This window comes from Phaethon lepturus, unplaced genomic scaffold (genome assembly GCF_000687285.1).
Source record: "Phaethon lepturus isolate BGI_N335 unplaced genomic scaffold, ASM68728v1 scaffold16361, whole genome shotgun sequence".
In the NCBI taxonomy this organism is placed as follows: Eukaryota; Metazoa; Chordata; class Aves; order Phaethontiformes; family Phaethontidae; genus Phaethon; species Phaethon lepturus.
In genome coordinates, this window is record NW_010519967.1 from 11,034 (window position 1) to 29,790 (window position 18,757).

Below are 18,757 nucleotides of genomic sequence, written 5' to 3' on the forward strand. Positions count from 1 at the left end.
GAAATTCGATGCTCACCTTAACTTCACCCTGTTGCTTTTTTCAGCACATCTCTCCTCTTCCCCCCACCCACTCCCTCCTTGCACGGTCAGCTCAAACCAGGGGCCGTGCGTTTTCTCGTGTTTGCTCACAGCTCCTGGAGCCTTCACCAAGGCAAAACATGACTTTATGACAGTGATCGCTCTCAGAGAACCTGGTTATAGGACCGTGTTTCAGGCTTGAGGAAGCTCCCCCATGTTTTGCCTTGTCCATCACAGTGGAGCAGAGAGCCGAGCTCAGGTTCGGGCTCTGCTGTTGGGGCTGATACCAGCAGCAGCCGGATCACGGCTCCGATCTCAGCTTCCCAGCTGAGCTGGGTCAGCCTGCCAGATGGAAACGTGTGCACTGGCGAGTGGAGTTAATTTGGAGCAAATCTGATGAAGGGAACACCGAAAATGGAGCGGGAGCACCCATGTGTCACGCTTGGAGGTTTCCTCCGCTGCTTCCCCAGGGACCTCAAGCACAGCTCTGCCAAGCACCTGACCTTACCGCCAGCTTCCCGACAGAGCTGCCCTCCCGGACTCACAGTTGGGTTTTCCAACCCATCTTTCAGAAAAACACTTTAGCAAGGCAAAAATGCAAAAGCAACAGCTCTAGCTGTACAGCTCCTAAATAAACACCCACGTAAACACTGGAGCTCTGGAGCTTGGCAGGGAAAACCAGAGAGGGGTAAAGTTCTGTGGAAACGCATTAAGCCTCTTCCTTACTTATTTTTAACATTGCAAAATGTCATTGAAATTACAAAGCTTGCAAAAAAAGTGTTGTCAGTAGTACAAAAAATTTGCAAAAGTCTTTTTTTCCAGTGGGATTCCTTTGAAGTTTGTGCTGGTACATTTAGTGCAGTGGTGAACTCCATAGCAGAGGTCCAAAACAAAAAATTTACACTTTAGGCACTGAAATCGTAACAGCCTAATCCGCAGCACCAAAGCCAACAGGTATTCAGGTATCCAATTCAGGGGGAGTCAAGCCAACAACCTGGAAATTTTAGGCAGACAAGTCTGGGCAGGCTGGCCTATATTTCTAATATAGGCTGCTAACTTACAGTATCTTCTAAAGAAAGGCTTTGCAGTTTCTGTTGCTGTTATTCCCCTCAGAGATCTCCACCTGAGAAGTTACATCTAGGCTGCTCATGCAAACCCACAAGGCATTTATACGTTTTATGGTCAGGCTGATGAGAGAACGCCGCAGGTCCCACATGACGGCGGCAGGCGCAGGGTGCAAATACTAATTGAGCTCATCAACCCGCTGCCGCTTCATTCCCACCAGCAGCGCACAGGAACCTGCTTGCATCCCACCACTGTGTGGTGGCACCTGCCCCAACTTCTGTCTCATCTCGGGAAATCCTGGGGTTTTGGGGGTTTATGGGTGAGCTGAGACTAGAGAGCCAGAAAGCCCACAAGTTTGGTGTTGGTCTTTGCCAAGATAAGCTGCCTTTGGATCCTCCTTCTCACCTGAGCCCATTCTGCACCACCCGGTTCCTACAGGTTCGCCAGCACGAGCACGCGTGATTACACTCAAAGATCAGTGGCGGCTCAGCCATGTTGAATTCAGGCAGGAGTCGGCCGTCCTGAAGAGGAGAGGCATTCAAGATTGGGTTAGTTGCTATTCCCGTGACCCCTCCAAAACAGAGGCAGGCCAAGAGCAGAAATTCCCCCGAGCGTAAAAACAGGCCAGAGAAGGCCAAGGTGGAGGTATGCCCCGACCTCCCCAAAACCAGCATCAGTCCTCAACTTCGGCCATGGTTTTCCTCTACCCCGACAGCGGCACACTCGCCACTATCGCCGACAGCTGACAAACAGCAAGAGACTGTCTAGATTTTTGCTGCCTGGCATCACCCTACGCACCATCAAAAAGCCCCAAATCCTCCAGTGCTGTGCAAAAAAACCCTGTGTGTATCATCATTACCATCATTCTGCAGTGCTGGAGGGGAGAAGTGGATACTTAGTCTGTCTCTGGAATAAAGCCTAAACTTCCAGATTACAAGGCCAATACATCCAAGTTCTGTGAACCACATTATCTTCCCGAATAACGCTACCAAAAAGGCTACAATTTAAGCATTTACCAACCATATAGGATTAAGGAAGTAATAGACAGAGTTTATCACATTTAATAAATCTGGCTTTTAAGGCTTGAATGATGTGATCACCTATTAATGTGTAAATAAAATGGCTACAAAGCCAAGAAAGATGCCAATATTCCCCTTGGGAGAAACTTGCAGAGATTCACAGAACTTCTGATCTTAACAGAACCTGTCCAAATATTAACCTCAAAACCTCTCTGGAGGATTGAAGCATACGTACCCAGAACAAACCAGGCTTCTGGCCATGATGCAGTTAAAACATCTTTACTTTGCCTTCATCCGGAACAATGACAATAAATAAAAGCAGGCAAAAAACCTCCCTACTACTCTCCCCTTGTTTACATACTACAGCATTTTCTACGTTGCTCTGAAATGGAAGTTGACTTCACGCATGGATTATTAAATGCACTCTATCACATGGGTATAATTAACGGCTCAGTTGGCATGACAGTAACGCAAATAAATAACACTAGAAAAACTTCCCTCAGCACACATTTTGTTATTATTACATACATCTCAAAGCTGAGACTACAACATTAGGTATTTTAAAACAAAAAGTAGAGGAGTTGTGCAAGGAACTGTTTTTAAGGTACTATTAGAAACCCCAAATTGTGCAAAGTTCTGCTCGCAAACACTGGTCTAAGCCAACAGGAGGGTCTGTGTGCTCACCTTGTCATACCAGCAGCGCATACTGAGCTGGCCACACATGCAGTTACTGGAGGAGCAGTCGTCTATACATACGCAATACTAGAAGAGAAGAAAAGGGGTTAACTCCACGCCACTCACACGCAACTGAAAGAGCAACTTCTGTGACTGGGCCAGAGAGGAAACTAAAGGTCTTTGCCCTCTCCTGCTGCAGCTTGTTAGCCAGAAAGATAACCAGCCACATCGGTTCAGTGGCAGTTTTACTCCAGTATTTATTTCTGTGTGCAATGAACTTCAAAGGACTTGCAGGAACAGCTTGCAGGAAAGGATCTCATACTCAGCCATCTTCATTTCTCATGAGAGCATGTCCCCCTGTGTTACTAACCTTCCTCCATGCCCTATGAGCTGTACTCCACACTTGAGGACAAGGAAAGCTCCAAAGAGGGACCAGAGCTGGGAGATGATGCAACACAATGTCTCAGTCCTCCCCTGCTGCTTGCTTCTTCCCACACGGGTGCTCCAGCTGGCTGCTCCCCCAGCCCTCCCCAAGCCAACACCGCCCCACCACCAGCTGCTGCTCAACAGGGCTTGGGCATGGGAAGTTCGCTTCAGTCATCTGAGAGCTGTGCCCGGAGAGGGGTCACCCTCACCCTACGCTTCCCCACCTCTGCTTTCACAACCCAGTCTTTCGAGGGCTTCCAGTATCACAGTGAAGGCCTTGGCCTCATTGTCAGCAGGAAGACAGCATGAGGAAGGTCTCCCAACAACTCACTAACTCTCCAGATACAGATACAGAAAAGGATAAATGTGAGCCACATCAGCCAGCACCAGATGGCTGATGCTACAGCACACAGCTGAACACAGAGGTTAGGTTACGTCTTAGAAACGAAGAAAAGCAGAATCCCATCTCCTAGAGCAAGAGCTGGGGTTGAGAACTACATCCTGAGCTGGAATTTGATGGCAATACTGGGACTAGACATTCCCATTTTGAATGCAAAAGCCATTCTGAGGGGCAATGCAGTGCAACATCTCTGAGTGCACACACCAGGACAGGAAAACACAGATGGATACACACGATCCCTCACCTGTAAATGAGTGATGTTTCTATCAATGTCCATCGGGGAGGTGACGCAGTTCTGCGAAACATATTTGTAGTTGCTAGGACAAGGTTCGCTGTCCACTGAATTGACGCAGGGAATCGGGATCCGCTCATAACCCCGGGCGATGTCTCTGTCAGTGGGGGAAAGAATTGTCACAGAAGAAAAGCTGCCCCGAACAAGGGACCATTCAAATGCCATCCTGGGGCAGAATTACTGTCTTTGATCACTAAGCATTCAAAGCCTGAAAGCAATTCAGACTACAACAGAGTTCATTTTTTTTACACACCGCCTTACAGATTGTTCTTTGTGCTTGTGAATATTTCCATTCGGAGGATGAATTTACAAACCACGGTCTTAATCAGCATGTGCGTAGTTCTTGCCACGCTTATACTGACCTTCACACCAGTTTAAAAAGCTAAGCCTGCACTCACAGTCTTTTCTTAAACCAGGCCCCCAGCCTCCCCCGTGCAAGGGCTCTATTCCATGACCCACAAGCAAAGCCAGCCGTATTCTCACCTGCTCACGACCTTCTCTATCTGGGCAGGTTTCTCAGTAGATGATTCTTTGAGGGTCTTGTTCATCTGTAGGGCCACCCAGACCTGAGAATTAAGGCTGGAGCACTGGAGTGGAGTCTCACCCTCCTTGTTCTTTAAAGTGACATCCGAGCCACGGGAAAGAAAGAGACTGCAAAACAGCAAGAAAGGATAAGCATCCCCCAAGAGAAACCGCGCAAGGGGAAAATGAGCTGAATCACATCCTCCAGCCAGCCCTTAAGGGACAAGGAAGAATCTGTAGTAGTGAATAATCACCTGAGTTTTCTTTATTAAGCATGGTTCAGTGAATCCTTCTACGTGAAGGCGCTGGCAGAAGCCACAGACTGGAGCTCTAGGCACTCACGAGAGCTCTGGGCAAACCTCGCCTTGCTTCAGGCATGACAGGTACCTTGCTGGTACCAGCCTAACTTCAGACAGGCTTGAAACTCTCTCTGGCGGGGAAAGATATGGAGTGGGAAGAGTAGGATGGAAATGGAAGAGTCCCACAGGAAACTGGTATTGGACTTGGCCATTCTTTATACTCACCAGCTTTTGGTGAGTACACATGATGACTTTATTCATAGCAGTGATGAAGCAAAGGAAAAGCCCTGTTACCATATTATGCCACGCTAGTTGTGAAAAAAACAAAACAACCTTTAATAAAGGATGCCTGATGCCTTTCTGCTGGGAAGCCCAGGCTGGGCACAGCCCCTCAAGCCCTCTGCCCAAGACTCCAGGAGCACTCCATGTTTTCTGGTCTTTTTTACACCAGCTCTGGCAGCAGCTAGTATTTCAGACCTACCGCCCCTAGGAACCAGGCAGTGGAGAAACAAGCCCTCCATCCCAATTTTGTCTTGTGCTTAAATGCCAAAGGCATTTCAAAGGATCTCCCAAGCTTTCCAGCCGGCACCCAGGTAGAAGGGAGTGACCAGGGGAAGGGAGAGAAGCGGCAGGGCTGGAGCCGTACTTACACGACACACTCGTAGCGGTTCTCTCTGGCTGCAATATGCAGGGGCGAGTCCCCGTGAATATTCACTGCATGTAAATCACACTTAGCAGCCAGCAGTATCTCCGCTATGTCAACACAGCCAGAAAAAGCAGCCCAGTGCAAACAAATATTTTCCTCCTGGAAGGAAAGAGAACAGAGTAGAGGCTGTTTAGTGCATTAAAACCCTTTTGCTTTGGGACTTCACCACCCTTAGCTCTACACCTGCAGCATCCAACATGTCGCTTGCAGTCTCCTTCCCGACATTGCTCCTTCTGGCTGGGACTGCCAGGGTGGGCAGGGAAACCTCCGCGCAGACAAGCAGGGAGTTCTCACTCCAGCCGCCTCCGCGCAGCGAAGATGGGGAGGCTGCGCACAAAGCGGTCCATCGCCTTCCTTATACACGCAGGCAAATCGTCTGTCTCTAAGCCACAAACCAATCTGGATCAATCCACGAGAGAGGTGACAGACACAAACAAACGTGTTGGAAAAGGCTAGAAGCAGAGCATTCCCAGCCCATACAGATGGGAAAGCGAGCATATCTCCCAGTGCTACAAAATGGAAGAGAAAAAGAGCACAGCATGAGCTATAGGGTATATGAAGGTGCTAGAAAGTGAACAACGAGCCACAGGGAAAACAATCAATCTGACTTCAGGCATCTCTTAAATACTGTATGTACTTATCTCTCACTAGCAGCACCAGAAATAGCTGAACACTCATCTTTTTGATGGAGATATTTTAAGCATGATACTCTGTTTTCTGTTACAGTGCAATTTGCAGCACACTTCGAACCCTTCCCTGTGACAAGCTCTAAAGACGTCGATTACAACAGTGCAATGATAGCAATAATCACCTAACTTTTTTTTTTTTAAGCAAAAATAAAGCACATCTTTTAGTCATTGCAACTTAACTTAGATCCTTCCTTAAATGGAGAGGCTACTGATACACACCAGGGAGCAGGGGGACCTTTTTCTATATAGCTTCTGCCTCCCATTACGGCACATCTAGAAAAAAAACCCTAATCACATCACATACCAATCTACAGAAAAAATTAATCCTGCCGCTTGCACACCACATGCTGCTGCTCAGACAGGTTACAGACCCCTAGACTCGCTACTTTGCCTTGCATCGGCTACTGCCTAACAGCAGCATAATTACAATCAAAAGCATTTCTCCCAGAGTATGATGTTTCCCGGCACAAGTGACATTGCTTCTTAATGACTGCAATCAGGAGGCACCAAGCGTAGGTACAGTGAGGGATATGTGATACATACATCTGCTAAGAGGATATTTTTCTTTCAAGTAAATTGTTGACTGAGTTGATTTAATTTTCATCCTTTAATGTGTGATCTTCTAACTGGTAGCCAAAAGGCTTCTGTGACAGATGAAACAAGTCAGTTTTGTTCAGAGTCAGCGCTAGGGATCTGAAGCAATGCAACAATCCAAAAAGCCCCCTCTCTCACCTTGACTTTTGCTTTCAGGAACAGTATCAGATCTGGACTGGCCTGGGAACTATCTAAGTTACCAAGGCAATAGAGGCTCCTACCGAGAAGGGGCTTTCAGTCTGGGGATGGCGACTCCTCAGGAGCAGCTGGAGCCTTTCTGAGCCCCCTGGGACAAATTACCAACACCTACCCCTGCCAGCACCCAAGACACAAAACGAGGCATTTCGGGAACCAGATGCTTATAACCCTTGGGGTCAGAACAGCACTAGGAGCCTTGGACAAGAAAATACATTGCCATGAGGTATGCGAGAGCGTGAACTGATGGCGCAGCAGGTACTTTACTGTAGCAGCTCTGGGCAGAAAGTAGTGAAGCCTCTGACCCCTCATTTATCAAACTATCTCACATCTACAGGCCAAAGCCTGGAATAGCTCAACACACCCAACTTCACACCCAAGCTTGCCTTGCAGGTACTTTTGGGGTTTCAATATTCTTAGAGACAGAAAGGAAAAGGTGAGAAAAACACTATTAAGAAAAAACAGGAGCAGTGCTGATACAATGAGTCTCCTCAACAGAAGCGTGGATGCTCTCTCCTTTTTTCCCCAGTCATTCCCCTTGTATCTTCTCTGTTTACTTAAAAATCCCCATGAAACGGGCTGGCACAGCCCGACGCGCAGCACTGCCGGGCCCACGGAGCTCCCAAGGACTGCACCTGGAGTCAGACTCCACTCAAGTACGATTTATGGAGGTGAAAAGCAGACCAAGAGCCAGCTCCAGCACGCTGAGCCGCCAGCCGCCATGGTCTGTCCACATTGGTGGCTTTGTGCCTATAATGCCTAGGAAAAGCCAGGCTTGCGATACTTGCTGGCAGAGCGTCTGCCCAATCCATCCAGAAGACATGAGTATGAGCTTGTGCCCCTCAAAGGCATGCAGGATGCCCCTAAGCCGTGCCCAACACACACTGGCCCGTGACCAGCGTGGAGCTGGTAAGTCTGGACTCAATGGGGATCTGCCTGGTGCAGTGTCCAAGTGGCAGCACCGTGGACCCGGGTGGATTAGAAGCAGTGAGGCACAGAGCTGACTACAGCCTGCAGCATTACGTACAGCATCCTTACAGGCTATGTCAGAGGAGCTGGAGGAAAAGGTCTTCTTGCCAACTTGTAAACTTCTTCCCAGAATATGGAGGAAAATCCTCCCATCAGACAACTGCCCCAAACCACCTGTGTCAAGGGACCACTGCACCTCCCTGCACTCTGCCCAAAATCTGCCTCCTTGGGCTTGTTTGGTTTTTAAACAGAGATTGTGGCTAATTTGTGAAATGAATTCCAGGAAGAACCTCACATTGTCGCGGATGTTGATGTCTGACCCCTTTGCAAGCAGCAGCTTCACCAGCTCGATATGCTTGTACTCAGTGGCCCAGATCATCGGCGTCCAGCCTCCGTCATCCTGGGGAGGGAAGGGAAAGGAAAGGGTGAGACATGCAGAATGGGCAAGACTGTCTCCTGCTGGAGCCACAGCAGGGTGCACCTTGCCTGGGAGACAAAGACCCCTCCCCACGTCTGTCTCATCACTCTCCTACTCTCCTTTGGTCTAGGCTGCTGCAGGGAGAGGTCCCTCAGGGTTCTGCGGAGCCCAGTGCGATTTGATCCAACACGCCGCAGCAGGCTGGAGTTTATCTGCAGCTCAGCACACTGGCAACGGATCTCCAGGTCATTCAAATACAGCTGACTGTCCAAAAGGCACAACAAACATCCAGCTCGTGCACAAGCTCTTACAAAAGCTCCCTGAGAAGCCTGGGGGCTTTCCTCCAGAACGAGGAATCCCGATGCAGTGCTGCCTCACCCCAGGGCAATGGGTAAGCTCTGTGATGGCGAGTGCCAGGCTTGACCCCTGCCACGGCATGTCCATGATCCCACCCCCTGCCCTGCTAGGAGCACAGTGACAGCCTTGAGCAACAGGCTTCACCAGCAAATTCAGGGTCAAGGAGAAACTGCAAACCAAGGCACACAGAAGGGAAGTTTCCATGAGGTCAGTGGAGGGGATTGCCTTCTCTGGTGGACCAGGAAGCCCACCGCACTGTCGCCCTATGACGTTTTTCAGGTGCCCTCCAGCAGCAGGACTGTATTTGAGTAACCACTGCGTAGACAGCACACTGCCGAGGCTCGGGTCCCTGACCTGAGAAAAGCAGCTCCTGCCCCTCACAGAAAGGCCTCACCTGGCAGTTGACATCCATCTTCCCGTTGGAGAGGAGGTACTGAACAACGTCGTAGTGCCCCTTCTTGGCAGCCAAGTGCAGACACGTGGAGCCCTCCGCGTCCTGGACACAACCACAGAGCAAGCACTGAGGGAACATCCATTCCCAACATTTCCCATGTCTGCATGACACCAGTGATGCTCAAGAACAGCAAAGAACCTCACAGACAGAGCAGAAGACTCCAAAAGCCTCCAGCCCGCTGTCTGGAGGGGAGAGAGCAGCAGCAACCAGGGCCAGCGCTGAGCAGAGAGTGCTGCAGACAAAGCTCAGAGGAGCAACACATGCAGAGTAGGAGGCTAAGAGTGCAAAGGCTACGGGAAGAGACGCCTTTGTGAAGCCTAGGGAAGGTACCAACCCCAAACCCTGGCAGGCTGACGCTCCCTTTCCCTAACAGACCCTCTCCAACTCTTCTCCATGTGCTGGAGAGCCAAAGAAAGGCAGAAATCCCTTACAGAGGCAGAGCTTGCACTTCACATCAGGAAACTAGCCTTGTCTCAACCTGAAACGTTCCGTTTATACAGGTTTTTTGCTGTGTTTTATTAGCACAAGGCCTTATCCCAGCACCTTGCAGCAGGGCAAAGGAGTGTCTTGCACAGGGGCTAGGAGCCTCAAGAGACCAAGTCCCCAGCATGCCTGCAGCCGTCCGCTGAGATAAAAACCAACCGTGAAGGTTGAAATGAAAAATGCTTTTGGGAGCTGAGAATACAGGGTCTGGTGGAGATGGACAGGCTGTGAGTCATGACAGAGACACTCCCACACCAGCACCAAAGATCTCAGCAGCTGGAGCCTGATTTTTATCAGACATTTATATCGCAAGAGCTTAGCACTTAGCAAGGCCCAGAGACCAGGAAATAAGGACGAGGAAATGAAAGACTGAAAACCAAAATGACTCCTTCCAGCTAAGACCCAGGAAGCCACATCAGAGGTGAGAGCTTTCGGATGGAGCCGAGCAGAGAGCACAGAGCAGGGCTAGGGAGCAACCCTCCGAGCAAGGACGGGATGTCTCAGATCAGGGATTACACTGCGTGGGCTTCTTGGGGTAAATAAGGGGTTTCTACACCCCCAGAAGTGCCTGCTACGTCTAAATAATGCCACAGCTTTCCCTTTAGACTAGGATGAGCCAAGTGCAGCTTCTCACCCCTGCGGAGAGCAGGAATATTTTAATATAAAGTTTCTGCAAGTTTTGAGTGGGGATTTTACATTCCATTAACAGATCAACAGCTTCGCCCCGGGGTCCGAGAAGCCCCCACCCTGGCACGCCCCAGCAGCCCTGCAGCGCCTGGCACACAGTTAACGTCCAGACTTCTCATCCAAATGGCTGGAGCCGATTTTAAACTGCAATGTTGCTGCTTTCGAAAAAATGACTAATTTGGTGCAAGAAACTAATTAACATAATAAATTAGTCTAGACTTCAGACGTGATCTCAGGCTTCTAATTTGCTTTTGCAAGCTCAGGATTTTTTTCTTTCCCTTTACCTTTAGAAGAAAAAAACTCCCTTTTTTCTCTTCCACAGGAACAAATTGGGTGAGAGATATTTGGATTGCTCCAAGACACTTGGGAGAGGGGCCAGCATGAACCCACACGTGCCTGTCCTGTCCTTTCCCCCTTGCCAGCTCAGAACCTGGCTTCCATGGATCCGTTTAAGGCTCAGGGTGGGCAACACTTGGTAGCTTGTGCAATCCTCCTGGCCCTGCCAGCTCCTTCGTGAAAAGTGCGTCCCAGCCCTGCCGTACTCCCCAGCAATAGCAGAGGAGCGCGCCAACAGCAGCAGGTTGTAACAATAAGAAGTTCACACGGGGAGGGTTCCTGTGCTCCAAATAGCATCTGATTTATGGGACTAATAAACGATCTGCATAATTTCCAAGATTGCAAAGCAACCAGAGCATGCTAAAGGCAAACAGACAGCTGCATTTTATTGTATTTCTTTAAATTAAAGGGTAGAGTTTAAAGATGGGGTCCAATTTCGCCACTGCAGCGTGACTGCGAGAAACCACACTTCAGTCCTTTGGAAAGCAAAGATTCCTCTGTCATTTTTGCTGGCTTGGCAAGCAGCTAATTACTAGCCCATTTTAAAATGTCACCCCAAAATTCTCATTATTAAAGTCTGTAGAGAAGGAAACTCTGAAATCAAACTCCAAATTCACTGCCATGGATTTGTGACGCTTAGTCGCCCCATATGAAATGAAATACCCCCTACATTCGGTGCCACAAACCAATGCAGCAAGTGGCAGCACTTGCCCCAGACTGCTCACAGCCAGGACACTGCACCATTGAAATGACACTACCGACAACCACAGCCTTGCCAAACCTGCGTGCCCAAGGCAAGCAAGCCCATGTCCCTTCTGCCTGTGCACTTCCATCCGAGACTGAAAACGTATCAAGAAAGAAATGGTGGACAGGGGCTTCTTCAGGAGAAAAAGATAAAGAATAAACGGTTACCTTAGGATCTACTAGTGCTCCAGCCTTGATAAGGTATTTCACAGTTTCCAGATGGTTGTTTTCTGCTGCTTCCATCAGCGGGGTCCTCTGGTCTTCAGAGCAGGTGTCTATATTAGCACCAGCCTGTTCAGTGGCCAAGGCAAATACAAGGACAATTATAACCATTACTGGTTAGCAGAGGAAAGATGTGGGAGTAGAGATCTACTAGCAAGTTTTTTCCTGAAATTTAGCCATATTAAGCAGGAAAAAAAAAAAAAGCCAACCACCAGAACTAAAACCAGGAAAGAAGGCAGTCCAACTTCACCTGTTTTGGAAAGCAGCCCACACTGCCTGCCCTCTCTCCTGCCTTCTACAGCCAGTAACTGGGGCGTAAGGAAGGCAACAGCTCTTATTAAATAACTCTTGTCGTTAATGTATTTTGTATCAGTACTTTCTGGATATTGTTTCTGTAACAATTTGGAAAAATCAGTCTCCTCCTTTTTCCAGCAGCTTTGTTTTCCCCGGTCTATCATTTCTACTAACACAATGAACAAAACAACCAGCTCTTCCCAATGCCACAAGCACTAGGAACGATTTGCTGATTGCAACAGAGGTAGGAGCTGTAAAAAAAATCCTGGAGATTGGCTAACTATTCCTGTTGAAGTCAACAGTAACATTTCTACAGAGGTCTCTGAGCATATCCTCAGTTCAACATGGAGTGCCTTGGACCAAAATCTTACTCTTTTCCAAAACATTACCATGTCATGTATGTTGCCTGTTTTAACTCTTTGCCTTAGCTCAGTAACCCACCTAATACTTAAAACCAAAAGAAAATCTTGGAGACAGGACAATTCTTGGCAAGGCCACGCATGCATATATATGCATGAGGCACAGACCTGTTTACAGCAGCGACACGCTGACTCAGGTTCACCTGGCTCAAGAAGTTGGCCCCATTGCTTCCCGGTGCCTCCCACTGAATGCATTTGTTTTGATTACTTTTAAATAGCTACAGCTATTTAAACCAGACCAGAGAAGAGGCATTTCAAGTCTAACAAGCTGAGGACATTTCCAGCCAAATACTGTGCTGCTGCAGTAGCCAGACATCAGGGAAGAGTCAAGAAGATGAAGGATTTTGGAAACAAACCAACCCTACTGATAATTCAAACTGTTTGTAATATCTTGGAGGTTTTGCTCCTTTTACTCATACGAGTCATTCTGTTGTGTTCATGTGCAGTAACTTAAGTGAGTGAGAGCAGCAGGGTAGGCCCAGAGCTGCATCTTCACATTGCACTTTGAAAGCCTCTGACTCCAGATGCTGAAATGCAACATCCCAGCAAGCTCATTCTCAAAGACATGGCATTGCTGCTTTCTCAAAAGCCCTTTAAGGTCACACAGGGTAAACAAAACATACTTCCAGTCACTCCAGATAATGTATGCCAGTACAAAAAAAGAAAAACTATAACTTTTTAAATCCTCCCTTTTTTCTTCACATCATTTTTGAGTGGGTTCAACGAGAGCACCCCTATGTCTTTGACCATCTTCCCTCAATTAGAATCCAAATCTCAGACAACACGCCAAAACTTGAATCTTTCCTTCTTTCCTTTCCACATGCAGGACATTTACACTGCAGAGGAAAATCCTGCTGGAATCACTCAGGTTTTGACCGAAGGGAAGACAGGGTCTGCTAGCTTCCAGGATCCAGAGCCTGCCTGCCTTCGTTACAAAGAGCAACTTGGCAGCAGCTTGCAGATGACCTGCAGCCTGCCAGCGGTCAGCCCGTGCTGGCACATCTGGCAGCGCACGCTCTGCTGGGTGTGCTCAGACATATAGGTTCCCACATGCTCCACAGTGCCCTACTTCGAAGCTTCATGTGCTCATTGCCCAGACAGTGAAGCTTGCTTGGAGAACAGCCTAGAAATACAGCTTCAGTCATGCTCCCTAAGAGCTCACGTTACTCTCCACCACTCCTCCCATAGCAAACCCTAGGAATGAGGTTTTTTTGTAGAAGGGATGTTTCAGTGCTCATTTCCAAGTGTGCTTTAGCCACGTGGGGCAGGAGACCAAAAACCACAGAAAATTGCTTGGACAGAAGAACGTAAGTGGAGACAGACCTGAATCAGCATATGGCAGATGTCCACGTGGCCAGACTCGGCGGCAGCATGGAGAGGGGTTCTTTTACTCTGATGCTCCATTTTAAAATTAGGGTCAATCCCGTCCACTGAAAAACAGAGCAGAGATGCTTTCAACCATAATGCAGAGATTAGAGAAAAGCATAACAGGAGAACCAGGTCTCAGCTGAAGGCTGTCAAAGGTTTCCAGCCCATGCTCAGCCTTTCCCACGACTCGCCACACATTCAAGCCAGAAAGCTCTCGGGGTAGTCCCATGGACATTCGATATGCAACAGCCCTCAAACCAAGAGCTTCAGAAACACCATGGAATTTAATACCTTTAAGGCATTACAATTTCTACATAGGCCAGTCTCCCTCAGATTCACAATTCACCATCTCTCAGTGCAACAAAACCAACAAACACTATACAAAGATAAAAAGAAAAAAAAATGCTGCTTTGTTTAAAGCAACACAGAAGTTGGAAACAACAAAGAGTCAGTACTACCTGGCCTTTTTGTCTCACCACTATTAACTGCAATTAATATTAGCAATCCTCATTGCATCCCTGCAAACACAGGGCTACAAAGTGGATGGAGCTTCTCCAATTAACACAAGCTCAGGATCTGGCCAGAGATTCTCACAGCTGTGCAAAGACTGACAGATGATGATGACAGCCAGACAAAGATGTCTGGGCATGATAACACGTTGCATACGATAAGGCGTAGTTAAGTATCAATAAATAACATTTTTTGTGCTATTGAAGACATGAACAATGAAGCTAACACTTGCTAGAAGAAAAAAGAAGAATCTGATAAATTAAAAAAACAGAAAGCATCAAAAAATGTACTGCAAAGTACTGGAGTGGAAAGCAAATGATCCCAAGGAAACACTGTGCCCTTCAAAGGGGGAGATTCCTTGGGAATATATGTTGGTAAAAACAAGATCAGCGGCTCAAAGCCATCTGGTGACAGTCAACTGTGTACCCCAAAAACAAACCCGGTGTATTGAAGGGCTTTTCCTTTGTGCTCTCTTGCCAATGGGTCTCAGCTTAAGCTGACTCCCATCTTTTTACCTCTCTACCAGATGCCAATGCCTAACTATCCCATTGCATGGAGAGGAAAAGTTCTGTCAGACTGGAAAAATCACACATAGGTCATGTGGGGACAGAAACAACTTCTTTGGATAAAACCATTCCCAAATGCAGAAACAATTTGGAAGCAGGTCCACGTTTCACAGAAAGATGAAGCCATTTCCAACGACGCCTCACTTGAAAAAGTGGCTTTCTCCTCCAACTCCACTCACACGGGGCAGTGGGGAATACAAAGTGCTGCCATGCTGGGAACTGGACTCTGGGAGCTGCCTGGCAGGAGCTGGGAGTACTGCCAGACACGCAGTGTCCTGGGAAGGAGCCACCTACCCAACATAAGCAGGACTTTTTGCAGCTCTCCTTGCCTTGCAGAGAAGTACAACTGCTTTGGATGGAACCGTAACTTCTTGGGTCTGCAGGAGTGGGGAAAAGAGGCATAATTAATAGTTGCTGAAGAACACTCCCGGCATTTCACCCCACCTCTACCCCATGTGCATGACAAAGTCTGTTCCTATGGCATGGCTCCAGAGTGCCAGCAAAAGACAAGGACAAGTCTCCAGAAAGGAGGTCTTAAAACTTCCAACTCCAACTGCAGCCAGCCTTGCTCTAATGAGGGCTGTACCTATTCAGTGCCGCTCGTCAACTAATTCTGGGTCTTACCACTGTAAATGGGCTAGTAGCTACAGCTGTGGTTGGGGGGCCAGTGAAAAACTAAATCCTCCAAACAAATCAGGAAGACATTTAGAGCTGTAACTGTTCTCTTGACTCAGTAATCTGTCAGGGGTGAACAAATGACTGAAGCGAGCAAAAAAAGGTCCGAGTGAGGCCAAAATCTAGAGAAGCTAAACCTCAGTTCTCTCTAGGTTAAGCAACTTTGTTGGGACCTGGAGAGACCCAGTGGTCTTTTTCTTACTTTTCGGAGTCCAGGGCAATCAGGGCGCTTTCCAGAGTTTCTTTAACTGGTCCCTGCGTCAGGCTAGTAGTAGGCTTTGGAAAAACTGAAGACCCCGCTATGTCAAACCCCTCAGCAGCTGAACTTTCTGGCTTGTCTTCCTCTGAGAACCGTGTCCCAGTGCCACTGAAGAGAAAAAATGAGAGACAGCCAATGCATAACCATTAAAAATACACAACAGTGTGTATCTTATGCCAAAGAAGAAAAGGAAATGGATTTTAAATACAGGTAAGTGTAAGTGAAATTGAAACACGAACCAATATATTTTACAGCCTTTTCGGGAAGAACTTGCCCCAAAAAGGAGCTGCACTGGCCTATGAATACTTTTTGATGTACTCTGTGTTACAGGAAACCTAGGAACGTGGGGCAAGTCATAAAAGCCGCCAGAACAAGATCAGATTGGACGGGAAGTCAGAGCACTGTTCAACGCAAGGATGGTTTGATTTGTGTTTTCCTCTGCATTTTCACCTTTTCTTTATACTTGTGCTCTTTGGTGCAAGTCCGGAACTACAGCTAGGCACTGCATGAATTTCCCTGTCACCTAGCAGACCTGGCAACATCAACTCATTCCACTATTATTCCACTGCCAACAATAAGTCAAAGGAGTGGTTCTAACTCCTAAACCCCTCCTATCTTCATAGCCTCTGCCCCGGCTCACCCTGTGGTTGCCACGCTCTTCTCTGACACAGCAAGCAACGCAAAACACACTTGCAGATTCCTGCAGCTGCGTTTGGCTTGTCACAGCAGGACCTGAAAGCACTTTGCTCCATCAGGAGGAGCACAAGCCTTCAAACGCAGAGCACAGTCTGGCACAAGGTTTGAGATCACCATGTGCTCCCAAGCTCACCTCCCCGTTGTGGTGTCAGCCCTTCCCTCCACAGCTGCTGGTTTCTGCTGCTCGTAGGTCAGTGACACCGTTGAGGTTGTGTCTGCTTTTGCTATTGTCACCTCCTTTGCCTTGGAGGCCTCTTCCCCGCAGTGTGGGCAGTAGCTCATGTCGTTGACCTGGGAGGCACAGTTCTTGTGGAAACGGTGGGAGATACTGCTCTCCGGCTGACACTCCATGAAAGTGCCCTAAAAAAACCACAGAGGAGAAATTCACACCTTGGTCACTACATGCCTTACCCCTTCTACATGCTTCATCCGCAGATCTCTTAAACACTTCATTCATCACCACTCTTGTCCCTGGCGCTTCCAATACAGTAAGCAAGCACTGCCACTTCTTTAGAAGAGAACAAAACCAAGGTAACGGGGAAAAAACTCACTTGGTTAGGGACTGCAAAGCAAGTTTTTTAATTGTGATTGGGAAACAGAACCAAGAAGTCCCGATTTCCAGCTCTTTCCTCTAACGCTTGAAGTTCTTGCTTATGTTTCTAGAAGTGCCAGTGTACTGTAAGGACGCCCCCAAAACTGGAAAAGAAAACTTTAGACCTGTGGGCTGAGCCAGCATTAAAACTACCTAACAAAGCTGCGCACAAACCATTCAAGGACCCATGTGAATATAATTAAGTCAGCTGTTAACCCCAACATAACCTAAAGCATGCGACTTCTCTGCTTGGACCAGCCCCAAACGCCCCAATAAGGTGGCTGACTGCGCATTCAACAAACTTGGGCAGCTTTTCTTAAAATTATTTTCCCTTTCCAGCAAAGTCCTCTGAACTGATCTGAAGGTAGCCCAGAATTCACTGCCCTGTGATATTAGTGCTACCTGAAGCCCAACTGTGCTCTGTGTTATTAGTGATGGATAGCACAAACACTCCCAGATTCACCTGTGTGAACTATGACATGTCACTCAGTAAGAGCATGTAAGGAAAGGCTAGTTAAAACCCACTCTTCTTCTGAATTCACCGTCCTTCCAAGCAATCTAATTAACTCTATTTCAGCTTTGCAAAATGCCTTTAAGGGTTCTGAGGATTTTATCTTTTAAATGATCTTTGACTCAGGATGAAAACCCAGGATGGCTCTATTTGTTACAATAATACTTGAGACTGCTGTAGCATCTTTCATTGAGTCATCTTGAAGAACACTAGCATCAGACAATTAAGCCTCCCCATCACCCTGTGAGGCCCTCAATTGGTGTTTTTCAGCTTTACCAACAGGGAAAGTAGGACGCTGACTTAAAGGACTGGACCAGTGCTATTAAAAGCCTCAGTGGAAGAGGTGGACGAAGCAGCACATCTCAAACGGTTCCAGTTTGAGATGTTGCCTTGTTCCAGTGCCATCACTCAGGTTCCCCATCTAAACCCTCATGAGCAGGCAGGGGGACAGAACCACTCGTGTACACAGATTCATTTACAAACCAAGCTAATACAATTTTTGATGTGATTGATCTGTACAGAGAAAGGAAAAAACCCCTCGTTCCAAAGACGTTCCTAAGGCAAGACTTCCACCGTGTGAAACCCCAGTGAAAACCCTTCAGTAACATCCCTTGGGGTCTCCAGGAAGATAAAGGTGACAATTGCAGCTACCCTCGGACACATTCCTGTTGAAAACACCACCTGACATGCTGTGGAACGAGGTGGAGCTGATGCCAGGAAGTCAGTAAACCCCTTTAGGTACCATCTCCACCTTCAGCTCTTCCAGCTACTGCGACAGGTACCCCCTTCCCTAGATTGAGAGCACGGACTTACTGCAGTGCAAAAGTATCCACAGCCAGGGCAACACTGGTGTTTCACCATCCTCCCTCTATGGTCCTCACACAGCACCAAAAGCTGGACTTTGTTAGACGGGCGCATCAGTTCATACTTAACCACACTGTTTGTGCATCGGCCCAGCTGGAACAGGAGAAATTAAAGGAAATGAAATTACTGGAGACCAAAACACTCTCTGTGCTTGTGCGGAGGAAGATTTTGCACACTGCCGTGATGAGCCCTGGCTTTTTCACAGTAATTCAGATGTGTGCCAGATAGCATTAGCAGTGCAGCAGGAAGCTGTGGAAGCTGCTCTCACAGGAAGAAATGCATCATTTACTAACTAACATGCATGTGGACCCCAAGTCATTTGTTCCTTGCAAGAAAAAAAATCATAACTGGAAATAGGCAGCAGCCAAGCAGCGGCAGAAGGGGCAGTCCCATGGGCCTGACTCATGCAACGTACGCTCTCCTTTTGCCAGGA

At 47.8% G+C, this 18,757-nt stretch overlaps 1 protein-coding gene across 1 annotated transcript in view; it reads right to left on the reverse strand.

Moving 5' to 3' along the window:
* The window catches only part of EHMT1 (euchromatic histone-lysine N-methyltransferase 1), a gene marked incomplete at its 5' end in the record, with an annotated part of 30,997 nt that overhangs the window by 9,712 nt on the left and 2,528 nt on the right, over positions 1–18,757 (reverse strand). The window contains 12 exons of the mRNA XM_010297235.1: positions 1,489–1,604; positions 2,787–2,864; positions 3,848–3,992; positions 4,379–4,546; positions 5,367–5,521; positions 8,165–8,269; positions 9,039–9,140; positions 11,517–11,639; positions 13,607–13,713; positions 15,022–15,104; positions 15,605–15,769; positions 16,491–16,717. Coding sequence (XP_010295537.1) covers positions 1,489–1,604; positions 2,787–2,864; positions 3,848–3,992; positions 4,379–4,546; positions 5,367–5,521; positions 8,165–8,269; positions 9,039–9,140; positions 11,517–11,639; positions 13,607–13,713; positions 15,022–15,104; positions 15,605–15,769; positions 16,491–16,717 — 1,574 coding nt within the window. The remainder of the gene's footprint in view (positions 1–1,488; positions 1,605–2,786; positions 2,865–3,847; positions 3,993–4,378; positions 4,547–5,366; positions 5,522–8,164; positions 8,270–9,038; positions 9,141–11,516; positions 11,640–13,606; positions 13,714–15,021; positions 15,105–15,604; positions 15,770–16,490; positions 16,718–18,757) is intronic.